The 26,698-nt window shown below is 48.7% G+C and overlaps 1 protein-coding gene across 1 annotated transcript; it reads right to left on the bottom strand.

Moving 5' to 3' along the window:
• Nucleotides 1–662: 662 nt before the first annotated feature.
• On the bottom strand, nt 663–23,881 carry PLA2G4D (phospholipase A2 group IVD). Its single transcript, XM_019442468.2, has 20 exons — nt 23,767–23,881; nt 19,364–19,436; nt 19,061–19,197; nt 18,338–18,469; nt 17,581–17,621; nt 17,195–17,237; nt 15,796–15,859; nt 15,269–15,396; nt 14,368–14,478; nt 14,203–14,240; nt 13,887–14,022; nt 13,431–13,567; nt 12,021–12,243; nt 5,443–5,560; nt 4,887–5,024; nt 4,538–4,645; nt 4,204–4,395; nt 3,761–3,927; nt 2,690–2,876; nt 663–1,586 (listed from the first exon to the last, which is right to left on the bottom strand). Exons 1-20 carry the CDS (start codon nt 23,809–23,811, stop codon nt 1,360–1,362), a joined length of 2,445 nt encoding a protein of 814 aa, XP_019298013.2. The 5' UTR covers nt 23,812–23,881; the 3' UTR covers nt 663–1,359.
• Between the last annotated feature and the right edge of the window lie 2,817 nt (nt 23,882–26,698).

The following is a 26,698-nucleotide window of genomic DNA, read 5'->3' as shown; positions in this document are numbered from 1 at the left end:
TCATATATCAGGGATCAGGGATTTTTATGTAGAAAATATAAAGAACTCTGACAATAATAAAAAGATACATAATCCAGTCAAAACGGGCAAAAAGATCTGAATAGATAAAAGAAGAAATGCAAAAGGCCGACAGTATGTGAAAAGAGCCTTAACATCATTAGCCATTAGGGGAATGCTGATAAGATACCAAGATACCACTTTGCACCCACATGGACAATTAAAATGCAAAAGACAGAAAATAACGAGTATAACAAGTGTCAGCAAAGATGTGGAGAAACTGGAACCCTCGTGCAATGCTGACAGCAATGGAAAACGTTGCAGCAGCTTTGGAAAACTAGCTGGCGGTTCCTCAGAAGGCTAAGCAGAAAATTACCATAAGACCTAGCAATTTCACTTCTAGGTATACATGCAAAGCAATGAAAAACACTGTCCACATACAAGTGTGTATATGAATGCTCATAGCAGCATTATTCATAACTGCCAACAAGTGGAAACAACCCAAGGGCCCATTAACCAATGACCATTAGGTGAAGTTGGGCCATCTACACAACGGAATTGCATTCGGCCTTGGAAAGGGGTGAAGCAGAGATACCTGCTACAATGTAGATCAATCTTGAACATATTACGCTAAGTGAAACAAGCCAGACGCGAAAGGCCACATATTATAGGATTCTATTTATATGAAATAGAATAAGCAAATCTGTAGAGACAGAAAGTAGATTAGTGGTTGCCTAGGGCTGGGGAGGGAGGGTTGACGTTGACAACTAAGGGATGAGGGGCTTCCTTCCGGGGAAGTGAAAATCTTCTCAAAATGACGATGGTGGAAGCTGCACAAGGAAAAACCACAGAGTCATACGCTATAGATGGATGAATTATGTGGTATGTGGATTATAGCTCACTAAAGTTGCTTACAAAGAGTATAAAAGGAGAATGAGAAAAAGGAGGAGGGGACGAAGAGGGGACTCTCAGGACATACTGTGATTCCTGATGCCCGGAGCCACCTCTCAGTCAGGCCATCCCTTGCCCTGCTTGTCCCCACTCCTAGTCTCAAGCCTCAAGCGTGTACCCCAAATCTGTTCTGTTCAGCATGAAAGTAATCACACGTGCACTTTTGTCCAGTCGGACCAGCTATTCTACACTCTGGCCTGGTGAGGAGCTCACTTCCAGCTCCTCTCAAGCCAGCGATGAAAGTGAGGGAGAATTTGGGTCGTGAGACTGGCTGCCGAGGAAGCCCAGGCCTGGGACAGCCCAGAACTCCAGCCCAGTGAGGGCTGCAGGGCTGTGGCTGTAGCCAGCTGTGCTTGGGTTAAAGCCCTCAGCCCCTGGAGGGTCTTCAGGGTGCCGGGTCCCTGAGCAGCCTCAATTCTGTGCTGTTGGAGGTCTGGCCCCCAGGGCCCGGTGTTTCATGGCCATCCTCAAGGCCTGCAGAATGGCATCCTGGCTGTTCCGTACATTGTAGTCACTAAGCTGCAGCAGGCGATCAAAATCTTCCTCCTTGTAGGTCATGTTGAATAGGGAATAGGGTGAGGCGGTCCCAGTGAGATCCACCTGGCCAGCTGGGAGTTCTGTGGGGCTGCGTAGGACACCTGTCCGGAGAGGGGAGGGGTTAGGAGTAGGACCCACAGGCCTCCAGGGGTGGGCAGAATGAAGCCTTGAGACTGGGCACAGGGGGGCGCTGTTCCTCACTGAAGGGGCTCCTTGCTTTCCTCTGCCCTCTGTGTCCTTTGCCCAGAAATATAAATGTGGTTAGTATATGAACGCACTATTTTGAGATCTGAAGGGTTTGCTGCTCCCCACACTTCCTCATAGCAATGCACTTCCACTATAAAGGGAACCTCACAGTATCCTTCTGTATCACCTTCAGGGGCAAGGTGGAAACAGTGGGACAACAAAGTCAGGTCAGTGAAAGATTCAGCCAAGAGTCTGAAAACCAAAGGGATTTTTGCTTTGTAAGAACCAGTCTTTGTTGAGAGAGAAAGAGAATTCCGCAACGTGGGCTGAGCCTGTTAAGGGTAGAGCTGGAAGGTTTGGAATTAGAATGGGAACCAGCAAGCCAGGAATAATGTACAAAGGCAGAAGTTAAGTTTTCCCACCAGAAGGAGTTAAAGGTCTGACCCATTGACAGGAGGTGAGGATTGGAAGGCCTGTGATGAGGGTTTACATTTCAGAGGCCCCAGAGTGGAGTCCCAGCTTCCTGAGAAAAGACGGCAGGCTGGGCTGGGGTGGGAGGACAGAAGCCAACTGAAATCTCAGGTAGCTTCAGGGGAATCTGAGAGCAAGGGGCCCGGGGCCTCTCTGTCCTGGCTGTCTAGCGGTCCAACAATGTGGGGCCTAAGCACAGGTGGAGATGGCTGCAGACGGGGGGGACAACACAGACCTCTGGTACAGGGATTCCCACACACCACCACAGAACAGGACTGCTGAGGAGCCCAGGTGTAGCTCGGGAGGCCGGGGGAGGGGTGCCTGGGGTCATGACAGAGGACAGCATCACAGTGACTGTGCCAACAGAGAGCCCCTGTGAGGATGCGGCGCCCACAACAGAAGTCAGCACACTGCCATGTCCAAAACTGGGTGGGAGTAGCCTGAAGACCCCCTCCCTTTGCTGGCTACAGGAGGGCTGGGAAGGACCCAGGCAGTGCCTCTGAGGGTCCAGGCTGCCAGGCTGTTAGGAAGGGAGGGGATGCCTTACCAGGGGCTGAGTGGTCCTTGAAGGAGGCATTGACCAGTGGGAAGTGCAGCAGGACAGGGGTATCAGGGTGAGTGGGGTCCGAGAAGAGGTGGCACTCTGTTGGCTGGTGTTGGTCCTGAGGGTTGGGGTCCACTCGAGGGAATGGCAGTCCCTGGGCCCGGCAGTACAGCTCAGTCTGCTGCAGCGTCTGGTTGGGGAGAGGGGGGCCCAGAGAGAACCAGCTACTTTCTGGTCATCCCAGGTCAGTGCTCTTGAAAATGCTAGGATAGCTCTAGCCCAAACTGACTGCTCAGTGTCAAGACAACCTGGTACTGACCTGTGTGGGGTCTAGTGCCTTGGAGGGAGGCGAAGGATTCCAGTGGTCTGCAATGTTGTTTGGTTAAAATCTTTAGGTGAGGTATAGACCTAGCACCCTTGCTCCCACTTGGGATTCAAATCTGGGTTATTCATGGGGCGCCTGGGTGGCTCAGTTGGTTGAGTGTCCGACTTTGGCTCAGGTCATGATCTCACGGCTTGTGAGTTCGAGCCCCACGTCGGGCTCTGTGCTGACAGCTCAGAGCCTGGAGCCTGCTTCGGATTCTTTGTTTCCCTCTCTCTCTGCTCCCTGACCCCCCCCCCACCCCCCACCCCGGCTCATGCTCTCTCTCTCTCAAGAATAAATAAAAACATTTAAAAAATTTTTTTAATCTGGGTTATTCAAATCCCAGAGCTTAGAGAGCCTCAGTAGGGGACCCACTTGTGTCCCTAGGTCTCCCACCCAGGGGGGCCTGGAGGGGATAGGATGTGGACAGGCCAGGGTCTCCTCCCAGTTCTGTCTAGCTGTTCTTCTTGGGGTGGATGTGGTGAGCTACCTCCCATCTGCCTGTCCTGGGAGCCCAGGGCCCCAGCACCTTCATAGCCCTTCCCAACCAAGGACCCTGGCAGGAGTCTGTGGGTTAGAGCCTGTCACCCTTCCTTCCCCTTGGGGACCCAGGAAGTCAGGGCCAGTGGCCCAGTGGCCCTTTGCTTGCCCCTGGAGCATGGCCTGGCTGACTAGAGTATCTGGGGTTCCCATGGGGCAACCAGAAGCACCTTAAAGGGTGAGGATAGGGAGTAGTCGAAGGAGAGTATGAGGTCCAGTCTGCGGCCTGGCCGGAACATGGAGGGACAGCTGGTGTTGAGGAAGTAGCCGCCATCTACCAGGCAGAGCTGTGGCTCCTGAGGCGTAAGCTGGCCAGGGGTGGAGTCTAGCTCACAGTCTGATGGGGGAGGCAGTGATAGTCAGAGGCAGCCCCTCCACCACAGATCATCTACCTTTCATACTACATTTGTCTCCATGTCCCCTTCTAACTTCTGGAATCACTCCCTGAAAGCACACACAACCCCAGCCCTTCCCAAGACCTTCTGCAGGCCAACCCCAGAAGGGAATGCTACGACCCCCCCTCCCCCCAAGTCCCCCGCCAGTCCTAACCATGGTCCATTTCCACCTGGGAGCCTAAGCCTATTACCTGGGGATACACGGCAGGGGCCCTTACCTGCCCAGGTGGAGAAGTCTCTCTGGCTATAGTAGTCCTGGTGCAGCTGGAGGCCCCGAAGGAAGTTGAGGCTATGCTGGTGGAGCGGCCTGCCTGTCAGGAAGCCCTTAAATGCCTTGGCCAGCATTGTTCCGGGTTGCAGCCATGAGGCCTCCAGCCACGAGGAGGTCCTCATGGAGGCAGGAGACTCCTCTGGGTTCAGAGAAACAGACATCGGTCCAGTGAAAGGCCGGGAAATGCCTGGCCCTGCCTCCCCTCTGATAGTGCCCTCCCCCAAGCACCTGAAGAGGAAGTAGACTCATTTCAGGCTCCTCGCACTGTCCCCCCTTCTCACCCAGGTTCTTAATTTTGTCCTTGACATGCTGCTTCCAGGTGTCATCAGAGCTGATGAGGTCATACCAGGCATCCAGCAAGTTCAGGGACAAAACGTTGCTCCAGATACCTGAAGGTCAAACCCCCACCAAAGTCACCCTCAAGCCTCAGCACCCTGCCTCCCATCACCTGGAGGGTGGGGACGGAAGAGGGGAGTCAGGTGGGCTGCCCCTGCAATGGCTTTTCCCCACAGCCCAACTCCAGTTTCCCCCACCTCCAGGGGCTCTGCCAGACCTGAGTATGGGAATCATGTCTGGGCAATGAGGCCTGGCCCAGGACTGGCTAGAATCTTCCGAGTGACCACCACTCACCTTCCAGAAAGCAGATCCGGGACTCAGGGAGCTTCCTCATCAGCCGCCCCATGAAGAACTCAGAGCCAAAGAGATCAGAAGGGACAAAGGCTCCATACTTCAGGAACCCCACTTCATAGGGTGAAAACTCTACCCACTCTGTAGGAATAGGAGCAAGAGGCAGGAATGAGAGGAGAGTGGGTTGAGGAGAGCCCCAGCTCTGACAGGGGCCAAAGACACTGCCCCCCACACAGGCCTTAGCCTCCTCTCTGCCTGGCTGACTCCTGGGCTCACCATTCTTCCACCCAGCCCCTTGACCACATCCCCACTACCCCACAACCAGGAGAGTGGGCTCTGCTCCCTGGCTCATTAGCCCATCAGAACCTCCTCCCTTCCAGAAGGCTGAGCACTCTGTGTAGGAGTTTCCTGTTTGAATCCTCTGAAGGCCTGCTGGGTGCATAGGAGGTATGCATGTACGTGTGTGTATGAGTGTGTGTGTGTGTGTGTGTGTGTGTGTGTGTGTGTGTGTGTGTGTATGTATGTTGGAGGGTAGTGTGGACAGGACTAAAGACTGTACCCTTGAAGTCCAGGGTCTCCAGATGGTTCTCTTTGACATTGAGGCTCAAGTAGAGGGGCAGAGGGTTCTGGCCCCGCTCCAGTGCAGCTCTCTGTTCTGACAGCTTCTGATCCATCACCTGGAGTGGGAGGCATGAGGGCTTAAGTGAGGTAGGGAGCATCCTGGAGGTACAGGCTGAGGGTGAGGAGGCAGCTCCCCGCTGGAATTTGGGTGGCATGGGTGGGTGCACCCATCCAGTTTACACTCCCACCCTCATATTCTGACCAGATTCAGGGTCACCATGGGGGACTATGGAGGTTGTGCACTGCACATGTCTCAAAAGAATGCCATTCACAAGGACTACCGTGTCAACAGCAATACCCTACCCCTGCTCCTATGATTCCGTTGGCCCCATCCTTATGGGTTGAAGGGTGGAGTGGATGTGGGCCCTGACACATGGACACAAAGGCACACACACACACATACATTGCTTTCCAGAAAGGACACAGGAATCCCCTTTCAGTACACTTTGTAAGCTCTGTCGGGGGATGGGCTGTCCCTTCTAGATTCACATGAATGCAGTTCAAGTTTCAGCCCTTCCAACATGCTTTCTGGTCATCCTTGCCTCTCCCTCTTCACCCCCTTCTTTCCTGCTTTGCACAGTTGAAGTTGTACCCCGTTGATTAGTCTTGCCTCTGTTTCCAATTTTCTCTTCAATAAAACTCCAAGTTCTGCCTTGATGGCAAGGACTGTGGCTCGCCTTATTGAGGAGCCTCCGCAGAGCCTCACGGAGTTCTAGGAGCACAGAAAGGTCTCCCTCTATCCCGGACCAAGGATGCAAATAGGGTTCATTTCCAGCATCAGCAAGGTTAATGGTGGTGGCTGGCTGGAGCCCCACCTGGGGAACGAGGCTTCCACAGGTCCTGGCTGCTTCTGCCAAAGCGGGGCGTGTGCCACACACAGATACACCGTCCCTCTCTTAGGCTCTCTGAACTGGAAGGCACCGCACTCAGTAGCCAGACCTAGGGGTTTCCCAAACTGCCCTATCAGCCCTTATGATCTGATTTACTTGGAGAATGTGCTAAATTAAACATACAGATTACTGGGTTTCCTCCTGAGAATCAGCAAAAACCACTTAGGAATTTGCTTTTTCTTTGGTCTCGCCAGATGATTCTGATGATCAGCAGATGTATGTCCCAGGATGCTAGCCCTACCTTTCTTGTGAGGAGACCCCTCCCACATGCCCGGTGTCCCCCATCTTCCCCCTGCAGCCCTCTGTCACTGATGCATCATCTTTTCCCCTAGTTCTGCACTAGTGCCCAATAGGACTTGAGTTCTAGGGAAACCACAGGAAGAATCCCCAAATACAGCTTAAGCCCCTGGCACTATTTGTCATACATACAAGTCAGTCCCTCAGGTGTGAAGTGTGTATGTAGTGAAGAGAGGGGGAGCTTGATTAATACATGCAATTTCCCTTCTCAAAGGGTAATAATTCTCCAATTCTCTTCTTTTTATTTAGGCATCCTGTTTGTCTGCTCTTTTGTCTTGTACGATGAGGGAAAATGTGTCCTTTATTTACTCCAGATGAACCATTTCTGACCTGGGGGAGAGGGTCAGCACACTCCACCATCTACTGAAATAATACCCAGCCTTCTTCTTCCTTTTTTTTTTTTTTTTTTTTGAGAGAGAGAGAGAGAGAGAGAGAGAGAGAGAGAGAGGAACAGAGAGACCGGAAGAGAGAGAATAGAGCAAGAGGGGGAGAGAGAATCCCAAGCAGGCTCCACACCCAGCATGGAGCCCCATGCAGGACTCAATCTCACCATTGTAAGATTATGACCTGAGTGGAAATCGAGAGTAGGATGCTTAACTGACAGCCACCCAGGCGCCCCTCTTTTTCCTTTTAATAGCTCACCAGGAAGTGGTGGCAAGCCTCTGGATCTCCAGACCCCCAGTTTCCAAATGAGCATCCCCAACCCTTCAGAACACCACTCTGATGACTCAGGAGTCCCCCTGAGGTGTGGAAGCTGAGTGCAGTGTTGACCATGGGTTCATGTGGTCTAGGCACTGCATTGGGGTGGGGGGGTGGAGGGGGGGGAACTAAAGGCAAAGCCTTTCTGTCCAGAATTGAAGAAAAACACGTAAGACCTTCTTAACTCAGGAAAACACGAGAAAAACTGAATTTCTTCCTGAGGAATGGTGAGTAGATTCTAAGCAGTTCAGTGCTTGCCACCAAAAGATAAAAGAAAAATGTGTGAGAGACATAGTTTGAGAAGCACTGATTATAACTGGTGTATTTTCAAGCAGGTTTTTACAAAACCACGACAATATTATAGAAGTGTGTAGACTAATAACATCGTTCTGTGTAAAGTTCAGGTTATACTATTTCTCTAATAATACTTAATATTAATGAAACTGTGATTTGTTATGGAGTTCTATTTTCTGACATGTAAAATGACTTTTGGAGCCATGGATTGGTATAGCAGGGAGATAATAAATGCTTCTTTCTACCCAGAAAGTTAAATTTGAAATACATACTACATTTTTCTGATTAAATAATTATTTTAAAAAGTATGCAATGGGGGCGCCTGGGTGGCTCAGCTGGTTAAGTGTCCGGCTTCGGCTCAGGTCATGATCTCATGGTTTGTGAGTTTGAGCCCACATCAAACTCTCTGCTCTCAGCACAGAGCCCACCTCGGATCCTGTCTCCTTCTCCCTCTCTCCTGCTTGCACTCCCTCTCTCTCTCTCAAAAATACATAAACATTAAAAAGTTTTTAAAAAGCATACAGTGAATGTTAGCTTTAAGAGATAAAGCATGATAACTAAGAAAAAAAAAGACTATTTGAAAAGCTTTAACATTAAAATAAAAATTTTAAAACCACACCAGTGCTCATTTTTAAGGACACATTGTTTGTTCAACAAGATCATAAGATTTTTTTCCTGTGAACCAAAAAAAAAAAAAAAACCAAAAAACCCCCAAAACCCCAAAACCTTATTAAGTTTGTCTTTTAAAAAAAGACTACAAACCTTGTACATAAAACCATGCACGAAGTCATTACTGGAGAATCAAAGGGTAATTAAATAAAAGTGTTCTTTATAGCCTCAGATCAAACTGCATTTTATAGCACATCATAAATAAACTTAAAAGAAGCTTCTCCCAACTCTATAGTAACTATACCTCCACCAGATGGGAAAGCCACTAATAAAACACTGTATCCTCACACCAGAACATGAACTTCAATAATAGACCTAAACAATACACAGGATATATTAATAAAATAAAAATATTTCAAGTAATTACATTGGTTTTATAAATTTAATGCCATTTCAATAAAAATTCCAAAAATTTTCCCATGAAACTTGACTGGCTGATTGCATTACACGTATAGAAGAGCTAAGGCCCAAAAGGAGCCAAGACAATTCTGAGAAAAACCAAGGTGGCAGGTGGGGGAAAGTCAGCCCTGTCAAATACCAGCATGTACTACAAATGTGGAGTCACTAAGCCAGGGTAGTGTTGGCACAGGGAATCGGCCCCATTCGAATGGAAGAGAGCTCAGGAAGGGTCCCATGAGTGTGTGAGAGCTGACAAGTGAGACAAGCAGCAATGCAGACTTGTAGAGAAAGAAGAATCAACAAGTGGCATTAGGAAGGTTTGCTATCCATATAGAAAAAAAAAATTGGATTCAAGTCCACATAATACTTGAAGACATATTCTGAGTAGATTAAAGTCGTAATTGTGGAAAACAAATCTTTAACACTTTAATAAGGATATATAGGAAGAGATTTTATAACTTTAGGAGGGAGAAAGATTTCTCTAGCAAGACCGTAAAAGCACAAACCATAAAGAACATAATGAGACACTGGATTATATTAAAACTATGCGTCAAAATCTAATAGAACTGATAAAGGATTAATATCCAGAAGTGGATAATAATATGTTAATATTAATTATTATTTTAATTATTTTTAAATATTATATTTATTATTTTTATATTTAAATTATATTTAGATATTTTAATTATTATTTATTAATTATTAAATTTCTTAAACATTTATTAAATATTAAATTATATATTTATATTTATATTATATATTTTATATATTCTATTTGATACTTAGATATTATAAATTAAATATTAAATTAAATATTTATTGAATATTAAATATTATTAATATTAATTGTAATTAATTAATAAATAATATTAATATCAAGAAAATGGAAAGCTATAACAAAATTTTGTATAGCACCCATAAAATGATCAAAAAACTAAAATTTTATTTATTTATTTATTTTTTATTAATATATGAAATTTATTGTCAAATTGGTTTCCATACAACACCCAGTGCTCATCCCAAAAGGTGCCCTCCTCAATACCCATCACCCACCCTCCACTCCCTCCCATCCCCCCCATCAACCCTCAGTTTGTTCTCAGTTTTTAACAGTCTCTTATGCTTTGGCTCTCAAAAAACTAAAATTTTAAAGAGCACGTAAGAAAAAGAAACCATGATACATTGACGGTAGGGGTGTGAATTAATGAAGCCTCTTTGGAGAACAATTTGGAGAACAATTTGGCAATAGGTAGGAAAGCAAATGATACATGTGCCCAATGGCCTGATAAGTCCACTGCTGGGTGTGTATCTTCAAGGCTCAGAGAATCTCTAACATTTGTGCACAAGGGGACTTGTACAAAACCATTTGTGCAAGTAACATTATATTTTTCTTAAGGATGTATAATAAAAGGTGTATAATAAGATAAACAATAAAAGTAAAGTATGTTATGTACTTATGTTTTGTATTATACAATACAATAACATGTAAGACCGAAGATATGAGTGTGATGATAAAGCCAAATTCAGGATGGTGGTTCCCTCTGGGGTGGGAGGGAAATGGGACTTGGGAGTGAGCCACAGGAGGCTTCAACTCTTTCTGTAACATTATATTTCTGAGGCTGGTTGGCAAGATTGTGCATATTCATTACGTTATTCTTTCTGCTTTATGCATTTTCTTATCAGGATTTTTATATCTTGATAATCTGAAGATTATCATAATATTTAAATGAGAAATACTGATTTTTATAATAAATATTTTTAAACTAATAAATACAAAACAAGAATGGTTGGTAATTTCCAAATAGCACTGTGCTTGCCAGCAAGAATAACATTTAAAGAAAAATTCAAAGCAAAGCCATTTTTGGCACTCATTCATTTATAAAAAATCTTTCCTGGTCAAACTCCTGATTCCCAAAAACAAGAAAGACAAGAATCCTTTCTCTGCTAATATATTTGATAGTTTACTTTTAATTATGAATGCTGACGATAACCTTTTGTGTTTTAGTTGTTCCACATACTTAAAAAAATTTTTTTTTAACATTTTATTTATTTTTGAGACAGAGAGAGACAGAGCATGAACGGGGGAGGGGCAGAGAGAGAGGGAGACACAGAATCAGAAGCAGGCTCCAGGCTCTGAGCCATCAGCCCAGAGCCCGACGCAGGGCTCGAACTCACGGACCGCGAGATGGTGACCTGAGCCGAAGTCAGACGCTCACCTGACTGAGCCACCCAGGCGCCCCCCACATACTTTAAAAGAAACGTTTGCATAATTATATGTGGTAAAACAATAGTGGGAAAAAAATCACTGACTTTAATATCAGTTAATGTAAGATTTAACAGTTGACTTACTAAACTTTCCTTAAAGAAGCAATGTAAAGGGGTGCCTGGGTGGCTCAGTCAGTTGAGTGACTGACTTCAGCTTAGGTCATGATCTCATGGCTTGTGAGTTCGAGCCCCGAGTCGGGCTCTGTGCTGACAGCCCAGAGCCTGGAGCCTGCTTTGGATTCTGTGTCTCCCTCTCTCTCTGCCCTCCCCCGCTCATGCTCTGTCTCTCTCTGTCTCAGAAATAAACATTAAAAAAAATTTAAAAAAAAGAAGCAATGTAAAAAAAAATGCATACCCTCAGTTTTGTCTTAATGGTGTTACAATAACAGTAAAGAAATATAATACCTAATACTTAATGCTTACTCTATCCCAAAGCACTACAGAATGCTCACAACAACGCCTTGAGGTGAGAACTGTTCTCACTAAATCTCCCCTCTCTCTCATCCCCCCTGAACAAATGAGAAAACTGAGGCACAGAGAGGTTAAGTAACTTGCATAAGAACACATAGCTAGTAAGAGGTACTGAGATTGAACCCAGGGAATCTGGCTCGAGTCTGTGCTTTTAACACTGTCATGAAGATATAGAAGAAGAATACATTCTATATTGCAGTATTGATAAAATAAAAATTGCTCAAGCAATCTCTCTGACACCCAAACATAATGTGAGACTTTTGTCTCACTGCCGAACTGACTTTGGCATTGACTGGTCCCTAAGCTCTTGAGAGATCCACAAATTTCTATTTTGTGGCAATGAACTGAAGAATAGCCTGATTCAAAAAGGCAGCATCCCAAAGTAGGGCAGACACTGAGACACTGTGGTTCCTACTTCCTCTAGCCACAGATCCCCGTCTCCCTCAACCTGTGGGAAATGCACACACGACTAACTGCAAGGTTGCCCTGGTCCCGCAGGTGCACACATGCCCTGCCTGGCAAGCAGGTGCCCTACCTGGCCATGCAGCATGGACTCCAGCACGAGAGCCCACAGGTCCACAAAGGTCTTGGGGTGGCCCTGCTTAGCCCGCAGCTCCAGCTCCCGGCAGTAGCTTGCTAGGCGCTCTGGGGAGAAGGCCTCCAGTTTGCTCTTGGCCAGGTGCTCTCTAGCACATTTGATGGGTCCTTCGAGGTCCCCCTGTGACCACTCCGGGTCCCCGTAGAGGTGGGCCATTGTCCTGGGAGAATAAAGGGACAATATGGAGGGAGACGGAGGCCCAGCTTGGGTCACTGCAACACCTCCCTCCCACTTCTCCCAACGTGGTACTCCTGCAGCTAAGGCCCTGCCCATCTAGAGAATGTGTCTCAGGGCTTTGTCTCAGATCAGCGCTGTCCAATATAATGTGAGTCACATATGTAATCTGAAATTTCCTAGTAAGTACATTTTGAAAAAGAGAAGGCTAGTAAAAATTAATTTTAATAATATATTTTAATTCAATATATCTAAAATTTATAATTTCAACATGTAATCAACATAAAACATTGACATAAATTTATATTTTTCAAACTACGTCTTCAAAATCCTTGTGTATTTTATAACGCATCTCAGTTTGGACTTGCCACGTTTCACGTGGTTGCTATCCACAGGTGACTAGCAGCTACTGCATTGTATGGAACAGATCTAGACCCTACACCCATCTTCATGGGCCTGTCCTCAAGCCCTTTAAGATGCTGCATGTCAACAGCTGTCACCTAAACTCCTCAGAGTTTACTCTTCTTTTACTCCTTAAAGTCACATTTCAGTAAGACTCAAAGGAGTGAATTTCTAACAGTGAAAAGCCCCACCTCATCATAGGCAGAGTCAGATACAGGAGGCAGTGGTGTCTTCAGGCAAGACAGTATCTCTCCATCTAAATTTCTTCATCTATGTGTTAGGGGCAGTAAGAGAAACTACCCTAGGGAGTGTTATAAGGATTTAATGAGGTAACAACAATTAAAGAGAAGAGAGCTACCAATGTGGAGTTCCTGGTACTTATCATACATGTTAAGTGTTTTACTTGGGCTGTCCCATTACAGTCCTATGAAGTATGTACTACTATTACCCCCATTTTGGAGATGAGTCAACTGAGAATCAGAGGAAATAAGTTGCCCAGGAAGTGGTGTTGCAGAGACTCAAACCCAGCTCCTTCTGAATCAGCTGCCTTACACCTCTTCGGTAGCATGGAATGATGTCCTACAATGCCTCTCCCATGGCAGGACCTCTGTAACATCTACTTCCTCCCTTTTGAGAAAGTCACTTTTGGCACCCGTCAGACCGGACTGCTCACACCCATGTGGCTTCCTCACAGAGAAGGTTCCCCTGGTGTCTATTCTACTCCCCTCTGGGACCTGATCATCTATGTCTTCCAGTCCCCAGGGCCCTCACCATGTAGAGCCTGAGATGCCACTGAAGTAGGTCACACAGTCCAGGAGGCCCAGCTTCTGTAGGGCCAACAGGTGGCCATAGAGAGACGTCATGGCCCGGGCACCTCCTCCTGTGGCCATTATGCCCACAATAGGGACCTGGACCACACACAAAAATAGGCTGGCTTAGCAAGGACCCAGGATGAAACTACTTCCTGGCTCCAGGGAAGGGACCTCATGGCCAGGGCCTGACTGGAGTCGGGATTAGAGCTAGTACCCAGCCCCTCCCCCAGGAAGTGACAGATCTCAGCCCTGGACAGATCCCCAAAGAGAGTGAGAACCCCAGAGCTTACCCCCTTCACCACCACCCCCCACCCGGCTCCATGTCCACTCCCATGTCTGCTGACTAGAGTGTCTAGGGAGGGCATAGGAATCGGGTACTTCCTTAAGGTCATTCCAAGGTATTGCACCCCCAAACCTCATCCTCCTGTAGGTCTCTGTCCAGCTGCAAGACCTGCTTGAGAGCCTTGGCCACCACCTGCTTCCTCCTGCTCAGGAAAGCTTTCTCCTCTGCACACAGATCAAAGCCCAGGTGCATAGCCAGCTCCTTAGGGCTGGGCAGTAGAGGATCCAAGAGTCAGGGGACACTGCATAGCTCAGCCACTGGTTGGCCAAGCCCACGATAGATGCCAAATAACCTCCCTTCTCCCATCCCCAAAGGCCAGGCTTTGCACAGCTCTCCCCTGCCCCATGATCATCCCTCACTGTCTCCCACAGATATGAATGTCCCTTACCAGCCCTCAGTCTTGAGCTGCAACGTCACTTCTGGGGCCTGAAATCAAAGCAAGAGACTGAACTAGGATGTCCTAGACCCTGGAGGGAAAGTGGGTAGACCCTGGGGGCCTGGGCTCCCCATCTTTATTCTCACTGGCACTTCCCATCCAGTTGAAGCCACTTACGTTTGTAGCAGGAACGTTAATGGTCACCTCCTTTCCCATGGCCAAGGACCTTAGAGGCACAGTGAGGTGCTCAGCTGACTTGTCTGAATTCCAGGCATTCCTTTCCAACCTCTGGAGGGAAATATTCATTCATTCAGCCAATCCTTACTGAGTATCTAGAGAGTGATCCAGACACAGTCCCTCTCTGATAATATGAAAATAATCACAATATTTATAATTATTATAATTATGGTGATTACAATTACTAATTATAAAAATTCTTGCTAATATTTATGGTTCTAACTGAATTATCGTATGAATTTATAATGAATTAGGTAATGAACAGATGTTAGTAAGTGTTGTAAAGGGAAAAAAATGTTGTAAAGGAAATAAGCAGTGTGATATGATACAATAACCAAAGGAGGGGTGTGTGGGGTCTATTTAAGATGGGGAGTCAAGGAAGGCCTCTCTGAAGAGGTGCTATTTGAGCTGAGATCTAAAAGGAGAAAGAGGAAGTAGAGGATCAGGCAGCCTTGAAAGGAGTCAGAGGTAGAAGAGAGAAAGCACTTGGCATGTTAGAAAAGCAAGAAGAGACAAGTATGGCTAGAGCATCATAAAGAGGGGGAGCGTGGACCAAGATGAGGCAACAGAGGTGGGCAAGGGCCAGGCCTTGTGGGCACAGATATGGGATTTTAATCTAAAAGCATCATTGCAGGAGCCATTGAAAAGTTCAGACAGTCTGACAAGGCATAACAGCCCCCATGCCCACTTGAGGCTCCTGGTGATTTCCCTGTCTTGCCAAGGGCTTAGTGTCTAACTGGGGGAGGCTGGCAAGGCCACAGGAGCCTGGTGTTGGCCTGAGAGGGGCCCACAACAGCTGGAGCTGGTCCAAGGCTGGGAGAGCTCCAAAGCAAAGACCTACCTTCAGATGCCCACTCAGTTCTGCCTCTTGGGCTGCCATGTAATGGAAGCAGAAGGATGCTGTGCCTAGTGCAGAGGTCTGTGTGTCTTCATATGAGCCCTTCAGCACCAACTCCAGCTCATCCTGATCTAGGGAGAAAATGGGCAGATTAGCACAAGTGGAACAAGAGCCAGGAATCCTGTCAGGGACCCAGGGAAATCGGCAGTGCTGCTTGAACATGGCCAAGGCCTGGGAGCCCAGGCCGGTAGACAGGATTCTGGAAAGAGCCCTCCCCAGTCTTCTGGGCCCCACAACCCCCATGGGACTCCTACCTCCTGCTACATAGCCTCCTCCAGGTCAGGGGACCCTCCTGCCTAGAGGAGACTTGTTGCCCTTGTCCAGTGCGGGCAAGAAGAAAGAGGCAAGCTCTGCTCGGCTGCTCACCTCCCACTCTGTACAGGTTTCCAGTCACCCCATCTAGCAGAGACCAGACCTGGTTCTGAGCCACCCTCAGGCAGAAGCCAGACCTGGTTCTGAGCAGGCCTCACCTGTGACCGTGGCTGTGCTCCCAATGCTGACCAGATGGACATCCAGGCATGACAGCTCTCGGGCCTGGGGCAGACCACATCATGGGCAGGGGGCTCTGGAGGGAAAGCTGAGGTCTCCTTGGCTTTGCTCTCAGAACCCCTCTGTCCCAAATCCACCACACGCAGAACGGGAAGTGAGGGCCAGAGTGGGACTGGAGGCAGAACCCCTGACTCGAGACACCTCTAATCTGCTGCAACTGCCAAGTCAGGTGTTCTGGAGCAGCCAGGAGAGTCCCTTCTCCACCCTGCACACCCCACCCCTCGGCTTTCCTAGATTTGCCAAACATCGGAGATCCTTGAAGGCCACCCAAGCCTCAGACACCGTTCTTTCTTCTCTGTGTTTCTCTGGACTCAATCTGGAGAGTGTGTTCTACCATAGCTGCCCCCAAACAGTAGCGTGCAAACCACTGGTCTATGATTGGAGAAGCCTTTACAATGTTAACAATGAAGGTACCTCCAGCCTGTCCTCCTGTTGACCTGCTGGCCAAATGAGCCTGTAATGCCTTTCATTCTCTGTAATGCCTGTCAGCTGACACCCACAGTCCACCCGGCTCTTGTTACCGATGCTCTCCTGTAGACCTGCTGACTTTATCAACCCACCACTGGTCTCCATCACTCAGATAAAAAGCAGCTGCCTAGGTATGATGATTTTAACGTGCATTTGTAAAAGTGATGCTAGCCCATCAAACAGGCACTTGCACAACCCTGAGGGTAAATGCTTTCTTCAGTTTGGGACTCTATGTGCCTTACCTCACCTTAGGCCCAGCCCTGCTCCCAGGTCATGGCTGTGTTGCTCACCTGTGAGCTTTGAGTAGAAAGTGCATTGGTTACCACTGCAGCTTTGTGAGCTTGCTCTGTTTTAAAAGAGCTGACCAGAACTGTCCAGTGTCTCAAGGAGGAGCTGACTGACCCCCTGACGCTATCCCAGAGCCCCCAGATTGGAAGCAACCACACTGGAAACTCCCTCTGAGCCTCTGCTACTTCAGTACTAACACCCCAGCCCGGCCTGGGCTTCATGACTTGCTCACCACCTTCCAAGGCTGAGAACTTAAGTCCATCACAGGTGACAACACTGTCAGGAACACCTAAAATTCCCCCAACACTCCCTCAGCCATCCAGCCTTGGGCTACAATCTCCTCTCAGCAGAGCCTCAAACTCTCTCTCTCCATATTCCTTGAAGGCCCTGGCCCCTCCAAGCCCCAGCCCCTGATCACAGCCCCGGTAACCACCTAGCTGGGAGGCCAGGGGTGGTAGTACCACAAGCCTCTGTCCCTGCCTGTCCCTTCTGCACCTCCTACCTCAGTTTCAGCTCTGGGGCCCCTCCCTCAGATGCCCTTACAAGCCTGAGGAGAGTGGTTACCACAAGGACGTTGTTGGTGATGAGGTTTTCTGGGCGTTCTGACCTGGAAAAATCAAGACATCGGGAGCTCAGCCTGGCAAAGGTGAATACTCCCTGCACTGGGCTGTCCCCTCACAGGCCAGCCTCCAGCCTCCCTGGGGCTTCCCCAGGGAGATGCTGAGGGACCCTAAGTCCTAGGTACCATTCATGAGGGAGGTGCTTCTGAAAAGTGCAAGGTGAGGAAAGAGAGGGACAGTGGGGCCAAGGAAGCAGTGACTTTCCTCTAAGACCCCCCACCCAGACTGGCAGGGGTGAGGACTGAGGGATGGAGAATCTGGGTCAAAGACATTTCCCTAAATAAATCCTGGGTCCTGAGACACTCCCCAGACTGTGTGATTGTTACTCACGTTTTTTCCATCAGGAACTCCACGTCCAGCTCCTCCTGTCCCTGAAATCAAAGATAAACAAGTCATCAACATTTACACATATCTTTGGAGTTGACACAGTTCTTTGACAACGCACTGTCTCGTCTCGAGCAGTGTCTCAGGGATGCACAGTATAACAATTCTTCCCACTTTACAGATGAGGAAATTGAGGCTTAGGGAAAGATGGTCTACATGCCCAAGTTACCTCCAGCTGATAAGTCTGCAGAGAGCAGTTCTCTCTTCTTGGCAGGGCTGAAGAGAGGGATGAGCACAAGCCTAAAGAGGCTTAAGGACACCCAGGGCCCATCTCCTGTTCCTCTGGTGGGGAACCTGACCCCAGAACCCTGCCTTCCCACTCCTTACCTGCTGGAGAAAGAGCAGAGGCCTTCATAAAGCAGGCCTTGGGTACCACGGGAGATCAGAGGCAGTGAGCAGGAGTGATGGATCCCACAACTGCCCCAAGGGTTAGTTACCCTGAGCTGTGTTTTGATGGACATTAGGAAGTTGTTCACCACTGAAACCTTCCTCCCATAGATGACTAAAATCCCTCCACAGAGTGATTCAGTCTGTAACAGTCTAGTTAAACCTTTTCCTTTCCTATTAATGTGTAAATCTCTGGGAGGGGTTGCCATCTTTCTGAGATGAATTCAACCCAGCAGCATCCCAATAGATAGGCAAAAATGTAACTTCCTCAGCCTGGAGCTGAGAGAGGTGGGGCCCAAGGGGATCCCCCACCCACCTGGGGACGCAGGGAGAAGGTCTTCTGGAGCAGCTGGCCAGGGAGGACTTCTGAGACGTCATAGAGAATCTTGAAGCAGGCATCATCCTCCGTGACTGGGTCCTCATCATAGACGTTTAGCTCCAGAATATTCTAGGGACCCGAGAACAGCAACTTGACACATTATTTACTCATTACTGTACTTCACACCTGTTGAAACTTTACTTGATGTCCAGGGTCAGGAAAGATTATTATGCCTCCATACTTTGTACTTCAAAATAAAAAGGATAGTAAAACTTCAAAGCAGTAAAAGGAAATCCGGCAAAGTTCCTAATCTCCCCCACCCTTTAATTGTTTTTTATAAAAAATAAAATCCTTTCAGTGTTTGCTCACCTCCAATCTCCCCCCACCCCCCGCCGCCCCCACCTCCACCCCAGCTTGCTGGTCCCCCAGGGCACCATATGTACCAGGAGCTTCCATGCATTTATCTCATTTAACCTCACAACAACCCCATCAGGAAGGGATTCTTCCTGTCTCCCTTCCACCCATGGCCTTAGAGAGGACCAGCAACTTGCCAGAGGTCAGACTCACAGCCAGCTGCTGGGTCACACATTCTCTCCCACACAGCCGTATCCAGGCTGGGAACAAAGATACCTCCCCAGTGTCTCCGACTGAGCCCTGGAGGGAAATGTGTTCCAAAAGAAGGATATAGCCTGTCCTTAGGAGGGTGGCCCTGGCCTTTACCTTGACCCGACTCTGGATCAGGAAACTGAAGGTCTCATTCCATACAGGATGACTGGAGTTGGTGATTGTTTTGGTTTTAAACTTTGTCCCAGGTGCAGTGGGCAGCTGTAGGGTCACGTAGGGGTCTGCCTCACTCACTGCCAACATCAAGAGAACAGTGTCAGAGAGAATTCCTTACACTCCTCTCCAGGGGACTCACCAAGTTCCTACCACAACCAGCCCAGCCCCCAGGTTCTCGCCTGGGCCTTTCCCATAGGGTCTGGTCATCTCTGCACCCCTGGAGCCCAGGAAACCATTACTCACACAGGTCAGCCCAGCCCAGGTTCCTGGCCTCCAGGACCTTCACAGTAAGCCGCCAGCAAGCAGAGGCCTCCACCTGGAGAGAAATAACAGACTATTCAGTCCTTCCCGCCCAAACTCGAGCCCACCAGTCTGTGCTGAGGTTTCTCCTAAGATGCTCCATGATGCTGCATGGCATTCTGGGGCCAAATAGCCTGTGCCCACCACTGTCCTCGGAGCTGTGGTTCCAGGCTATAGGAGTCAAGGCATGGCAGGCCACCCAGGGGGTGGAATTTGTGGGATCCCCTCCCCTTCAGGGACAGGATTGCACAGTGCAGTGGTGAAAGCAGGGAAATGAGGGCCAAGGAATGGCCACCACACTGGACATGTCAGTTTGGGGTTGCCCCCACCCAGGGCCCCCAGAGAGGGCAGCCCTTTGGTGAAGCATGTGAGTCTGCTGTTCAGCACCCCTCAGCCCTCTGGACAGGACATGGGACTCGACACCAGGGAGGCTGGGCCCTGGGAAGCCCAGTCATCTGTGACAGCCATGGGCACTCACCCTCTCTTGAGTGTGAAATAGGAAACTCCAAGAGCATCAGGCCATTACCGTGAGCAAGAGGCCATTGTGAACTAAGGCACTGGGGAGGCCACATTAGCCCACAGACAAAAAGCCCAGTGAGGAGGAAGAAGGAACTGAGTGGGCACAAGTGCACAGGGGCAAAAGGAGCAGAGGTGGTGAAGGACAAGCAGTAGGCAAGTAGGATGCACCAAGTCCTGCTGGGGACAGGGCACCCGGGGGCTATCCTCACATCCCTACTGCTGAGGGCCTTGCCACTGCCTAGATCCTGGGTGCCTAGGGTTTCTGTTCTTCTTGAGGCCTGGCTATGGAGCTGTTACTGGGCACCCTGCGCAAGGTTCTTACAGCAAGTCCCTGCGGGCTGAGGTAGAGGTGACACTGTGCTTCCATGATAGACATTCGGCCTCATGTGGTGGGGAGATAGTGCTGCGATGACACCAAGGAGCTTTCTTGCTTTGTGCCCTCCCACCATCAGTCCCTTCTGTGCCCATGATCCAGAAGTCTCCTGCCAGGGCCCATCTCAGCTCTGCACAGACGCTGCCTGCTGGGGGCTGCCTCAGTGTCCACAGACCAGCTCTCTATTCCCACAGAGAAACTTAAAGGACAATGGACCACAGCAGGGTCGCTCAGGACCAGTGCCCTGTGGGTCCCCACATCACTGTCCTGTGCCTTCATGCTGAGTATCTTTGTCATTCCTGTCAGCTTTCTGGCAGAGCATATGTGATATCCAACCCCCCCCCCCCACCCGCCTGCCCCGACCCCGAACCCCCTGCAAGGCCTACTTGTTTCTCCCTTCTTGGGGCTTAACTCCAGTGACACTAGCAACACTTTGACCCTACACGCCTTAAGCCAGAGCTTATAAATGGTAGACGTTTCATGGCTTTTTAGACACCTGGTTCCATGTCCTCCATGCACCCAGATTCTATCACTGCCTGGACAGAGGAAGTGATGGCTGGGGTCCTGGGGCCCAGGAGGGAGCTGTGCTTCCATGCCCCACTCCAGGACAGGGCAAGGACAGAGGCAGCCCCTGCTCCCCCTCATTCTCGAGGCCACAGCCTGTGGGCTGCTCTAGAGCCACATGGGGCTTCTAAGTGTCCCCAGTTGCTCCTTTCCAGACAGTCACCGTGCCCAATTTGAGCATTGTTGCCCATTTCTCTCTCTGGTCACCAAAAGCCTCTCAATCTCAGAAAGCCCACTGTTCCCTGGCGGGATATTTTTCCAGGGTGAAACCCTATTTCTTGTCACACCTAAAACCATCAATGTTGCAGAGCACCAGAGGATGGGCAGTGACAGTAATTACAGTAATTACTACTGAGGGAGGTGGAGTGGGGTGGTCAAGGCAGGCTCCCAGCCACGATAGCTGGATCTAAACCCTGGTCCTCTGCTTACTTGCTGTGTGACCCTGGACAAGTCACTAAACTTCCCAGTGCCTCCAATTCCTCATATGTAGTGGAATTAGTAGAGGCTAAATGTGTTAACACCTGTAGAATGCTTAGCAAAAAAGTAAAGTTTCCAGATAATTGCTCTTATTACTGTTTATTAAGTGCTTGTCATATTTCTAGGTGCTGTACTAAGCATGTTATGTATTCCAACTTGATTTATCCTCCTGACAACCTCCTAAGATAGTACAAGATAGTATTCTGCTTTCCTCCCATTTTACAGATGAGAGAACTGCTCAGAAAGGTCAACTTGCCATAGGTCACAGAGTTAGTAGGTGACATAGTCAGGATTCAAACCCAGATCTTTAAGGCCAGAGCTCATATCTCCTGTGCTGTTCTACCTTCCCAGGACTTTGCTTCTTTGTAAAAGCATGCAACTTTCCCCCACTGCCCTGTGGATATCTAGACAGCAGAATTTCATAGATTTGTTTTAGACCAATGTGAATATTGAACTAATAGGATTCTCCTGAGGGCACTGCAGCTTCCCCTTCCCTTTTGAAATGTCCTCCCATCTGAAATCATCCCATCAATCCTTAATTGATGACTGACCCTGGATGCTTATGGAGAGCTTCTCCAGCAAGGACCCCCAGCCCAGCTTCCTGGAAGATCCTGGGAGTACCTCCCTGCTGAGAGTGTCAGCCACTGTTTCTCCCAGGGCCTCCCCCAGCCTCCTCCCTATGGAGAGACTCAGTGCTGACCCCTGCTCAAGACAGGAGATATGACCCAAGGAAGTTTGAGGGGGCTGGAGTCCCCATATAGGGGTCTGGAGTATCTGTGACCATGGGGTCTTCATCAGGAGGAGAAAAATGAGCAGGCTGCCTTTCCCCCTGTTGGCACCCAGGGACCTGTGTGGTAGAGGAGGTTGGAGAGAGGGAGGTTGGAAACTTCAGGAACAGCCTCAGGCCCCGTGTCTCCTGAGTCATGCTGAGCTGATTCTCCCAGATCTCACAGCAGGCACGTTCCAGAGCAAGTCCTGGATGCTTCGCCTGTCCTGCCAGCTCAGCTCCTGCTGCCAGGGCAGGCACCAGTTCCCTCTTCCAGTAGGAAAGACGCTGGGTGAGGCCACTACTGAGGCTGCCCCAGGAGCCGACTTGAAGGCTGAGGGTTAAGGGTCTGGTCTTGGGGACTCAGTCAGTCCCAACAACATCAGCTGCAGGAAAGGTGTTTTCCAGGCATGTGGGCCGACTCAAGCTCCCAGAGCCACTGCACCTTGAGCTTCAGTTTTGCCCCTGGGCTGGGCCTAGAGCAGGCAGAGGGTAGCAGGAAAAGATGCCCTGCCTTCCCCAGGGAGACAAGGACGAAGACAGATACTTCAGAAACTTCCACAGCTGGAGGCTGTAGGGTCAGGGGCTCAGTCTCCTGACAGGAGGAGCAGATTAACCCCGGGCTGTCCAAACCCTCCACCACCAGCTCCTGCAGCCTTGGGTTCTTCCCAGCCCCCCATCAAGGCGTTTTCACTAATGTCCACCTTGGAGGGGGTGGTCTTCTAGACCTCAGGTTGACACGGGCTGGGGCAGTGGGTGTCATCCTTCAGTGGAGGGGTGTCTCTCTATCCTTCCCCAGATTGCCTGGTCCCTGGACTGAGTCAGGCAAGTCTTCTGCAGAAACACCAGTCTGGAACTGCTGGACTGGATCTGACTCAGGCCTGGGTCTCAGGGTCAAGGTTCCAGAGGCCTGGCAACGTCTGAAGAATGAGGCAAATGCCTCAGGACAGTGTGCTTAGCACACTTAGCCCCTGTCATGGCCACTGCCTGGGGCACCAGGGGAGACCTGAGGAGCCAGTGCCTCTGGCCTTGGTCCACAGCAGAGGAAGACAAATCTGGGCTAAGGGGAAGCACATGGAAGGAGTGGGGCTAGTCGTTTATAGACCTCTGTGGCCTGGTTGCAGCCTCATCTCTTGGGCCCGGTAAGTAACTGGCAGCGGGTGGGGAGTTGGCCTGGCAGACCTCTTGAGACACACAGGGTGGTCCCTTGGCCCCAACCATTTCCAAGAAGTTCACTACCTGCAGTGGTGAACTATGGGCCTGGTGGGGTATCCTTTGGTGACACGTAGCCACTGTGTTCTCTGATGCAGCCTGTGAGCTTTTGTGGGAAGGAGGGTAAGAGCCTCTAAGGGGGCTACTGGCTGATCACTCACAGTGGAGAGGGAAGCCTCTGGTCTCCCAGGCCCTCTACTTTTATGAGAGCTGATCATCTATCCACCCGACCCACTCCCCATCCCCAAACACAGAACCCCTTACCTTCTACTTCCCACCCTTGGCCTCTGCCTAGGCTGAGACCCCAGCTCTGGGACCCAGGCCTTTGCCAGAGGTCAGAATTACCTCGGTGTTAGCTATGTCAGGCTTCTCAGAATGCACCCTGGCCCCAGGCCCTGCCCTGAGCGATGCCCAAGGGCTTGGCAACACTGTTACCTGGTGAGGATGGCCAGGTGGTCCCCTAGTTGTCAGTCTTTCCATACTGACACTCCCAGGCTCCAGCTCCTCCCAAGATGCCAGCTCCCTCGCTGGCTGGCAGCAACTATTCCAAGGGAATGGGACTGAGAATCTGCCAGGTTCCGAGGAGCCATGATCCTATAAACAGGTTGGGGCTCCACCCCCCCAAGTCACTCCTTTAGCCTAGCACCTTCTCCTCTTCCCCAAGAGGCTGGGCCAACCAGCATCTCCAGAAACCTCTGGCAGGGCTCCAGGGCCCACAGGTGGAGCACCCCTTTCAGACATGGAGCAACAGAATTGCAGATGCAGCAAGGAGGGGAGACAAGTCCTAGGAGCAGAGGCAGGAAGCTGGTTCCCCTGAGGCTGAAGGTCTTGGCCAGGGTAGGGGCAGAACTGTGGCAACTGCAGCGCAGCCCCAGCCTGAGCCAGATGAGCCTCTCAGGGAGGAGGGCCGAGCATACGAGAGGAGGGCTGAGCATATGAGAGGAGACAAGAGGCCAGACCTCCTCGGCAGCTCTCTGCCGCCAGGATCCTGGGGATGCTGGGGTGGCCGGCCCTGTGCAGAACCTGAAGAGCTCTGGACTCTGGTTCTAAGCCCCTCACCCTCAACTGTACCCTCACTCCTTTCCTTTGGCTAATCCTAGGAATTTAGAGGATTTCCATTAGACTCAAATGGCAAACCTGCCACATAAAGGTAACAGAGACAAAGCAGGAAACTCTTAGACTATGGATACCACAGAAGAAGACTTTGTGAAGTCACCTGTTTAAACTTTTCAGTGTACACAGTGGCACGAAGTGTTCTCCTAAAAGGACGTGAATTCGGTGTTTTCACTGTCAGTTCACTATGTAATTTAACAATATGATTTGTTTTTCAAGGCAAGTGAAACTGAATTAATGTTAACTTAGCACAAATGGATCTAAAAGGTATTATTACAGAATTGGCAAAAAAGAAAAAAGAAAAAGAAAATTAATAAGTCTCAAAAAAGTGAAAAATAATTGAATGGGGAATATTTCTAATTTGTATGAGCCAGCTATAAAATCTAATGGAAAAGTCAATGTAAAACATAGATAGCTATGAATGAAGAACAACTTATTCCAAAGTGAGTCATACATGAAGCAATGCACAAAGACCCACAGCTGGTGAGTGGCAGAGCCCAGGATTATGCTCTCTGGACTAGAAGTCTGTGTCCCCTTCCCCAGGCTGGGCATAGCCTAGCCTGGAGCCCACCTACCCTCCATGACCAGGGCCAGTCTCAGAGCCATCCCTGAAAAACACATCTCGCTGAGTGAATAAACATCTCCCTGAACTGATGTGGGCCTCATCTGGAACCACCAGATTGGCAGGGGAAGCTACAGAGGCAGAGCTGAAGCGTCACCTACCATGAGGTAACCCCCAGTGCCAGCCCTCCACACATGCATGGCAGGGCCAGGCACCCCCACCTCCCCAGAGGACAGGGTCCCTGGGCTCAGCTCTTTGGACTAAGAGGAGAGTTTTGTGCTCAATTTACTTCGTCTGTGCAGTATGGTGTGGTTGATGCTGAGCCTGGTAAAAACCATGGCATTCCTGACTCAGAGATTCTCAGCTTGAGCTAGGGCCCATGGATGGAACTTGGGGCACTCTGAATAGTTCCTGAGATTAGGTGCAGAATTACATGGGTATGCGTGCATAAGAATGCTTCTGGAAAAAAGGCCTAGAGCAGCACTGTCTAATAGGAAAGTCATACAAGCCACATATGTCTTACTAAACTTTCTAGTGGCCACATTTTAAGAAGTAAAAAGATATAGGAGAAATTAATTTCAACAATGCATTTATTTAACCCAATAATTCAAGGTATTATCAATTCAACTATAATCAACATATGGAATTATTAAGGAGATATTTTACATTTCTTTCATACTAAGTCTTCAAAATCCACTGCGTGTTTTACAGTTTATAGCTTATCTTTTTGTTTACATTTCCTAGGCTGTATTTTTCATCCCCCTGACTTACTTATTTTATAACTGGAAGTTTGTACCTCTTAATCTTCTTCACCTATTTTGCCCATCCTCCCAACACCCCCCTGCCCCAACCACCAGTGTGCTCTCTGTATTTATGATTTTTGTTTCTGCTTTCATTTGTTCATTCATTCTGTTTGTTAGACTCCACATATAAGTGAAATCACATGGTATCGCTCTTTCTCCGTCTTGACTTCTTTTGCTTAGCATAATACCTTCTAGGTCCATCTCTGTTTTTCCAAATGATAAATGATAAGATTTCATTCTTTTTTCTTGCTGAATAATATTCATATGTATATTCATGTATATATATATACCACATATGTTCATATGTATATTCATACACAAACATACACACACCCCACATTTTCTTTACCTATTTGTCTGTTGATGGACACTTGGGTTGATTTCATATCTTGGCTATTGTAAATGATGCTGTAAAAAACATAAGAAGGCATGTATCTTTTTTAATTAGTATTTTCATTTTCTTCAGTTAAATACCCTAAAGTGGAATTACTAGATTGTATGGTAACTCTATTTTTAATTTTTTGGGGAACCTCTGTACTGTTTTCTATAGTGGCTGCACCAATGTGCATTCCAACCAACAGTGCACAAGGGTTCCTTTTTCTCCATATCCTCTCCCACACTTGCTGTTTTCTGTGTTCTTAATATTAGCCATTCTGAAAGGTCTGAGGTGATATCTCATTGTGGTTTTGATTTGCATTTCCCTGATGATGAGTGGTGTTGAGCATATTTTCATGTGTCTGTTGGCCTTGTGAACGTCTTTTTTGGAGAAATGCCTATTCAGGTCTTCTGCCCATTTTCAAATTGTTTGTGTTTTTGGTGTTGAGTTGCACGTGTTCTTCATATATTTTGGACACTAGCCCCTTATCACATATGCCATTTGCAAATATCT

This window comes from Panthera pardus, unplaced genomic scaffold (assembly GCF_024362965.1).
Source record: "Panthera pardus isolate Hobbes unplaced genomic scaffold, ASM2436296v1 HiC_scaffold_24, whole genome shotgun sequence".
In the NCBI taxonomy this organism is placed as follows: Eukaryota; Metazoa; Chordata; class Mammalia; order Carnivora; family Felidae; genus Panthera; species Panthera pardus.
Note: the sequence above shows the minus strand (reverse complement) of the source record. Positions and strands in the feature narration are given on the sequence as shown.

What these genes read in the sequence shown, in the direction of transcription:
- PLA2G4D (XM_019442468.2), bottom strand. Translation starts at nt 23,811, where the DNA reads ATGGAAAGACTGACAACTAGGGGACCACCTGGCCATCCTCACCAG. An exon ending in TGATCCAGAGTCGGGTCAAG is followed by an intron (nt 18,470 to 19,060) that starts GTAAAGGCCAGG and finishes TCGGGTCCCTAG; the next exon opens with AATATTCTGGAGCTAAACGT. An exon ending in TTAACGTTCCTGCTACAAAC is followed by an intron (nt 14,241 to 14,367) that starts GTAAGTGGCTTC and finishes CTTTGATTTCAG; the next exon opens with GCCCCAGAAGTGACGTTGCA.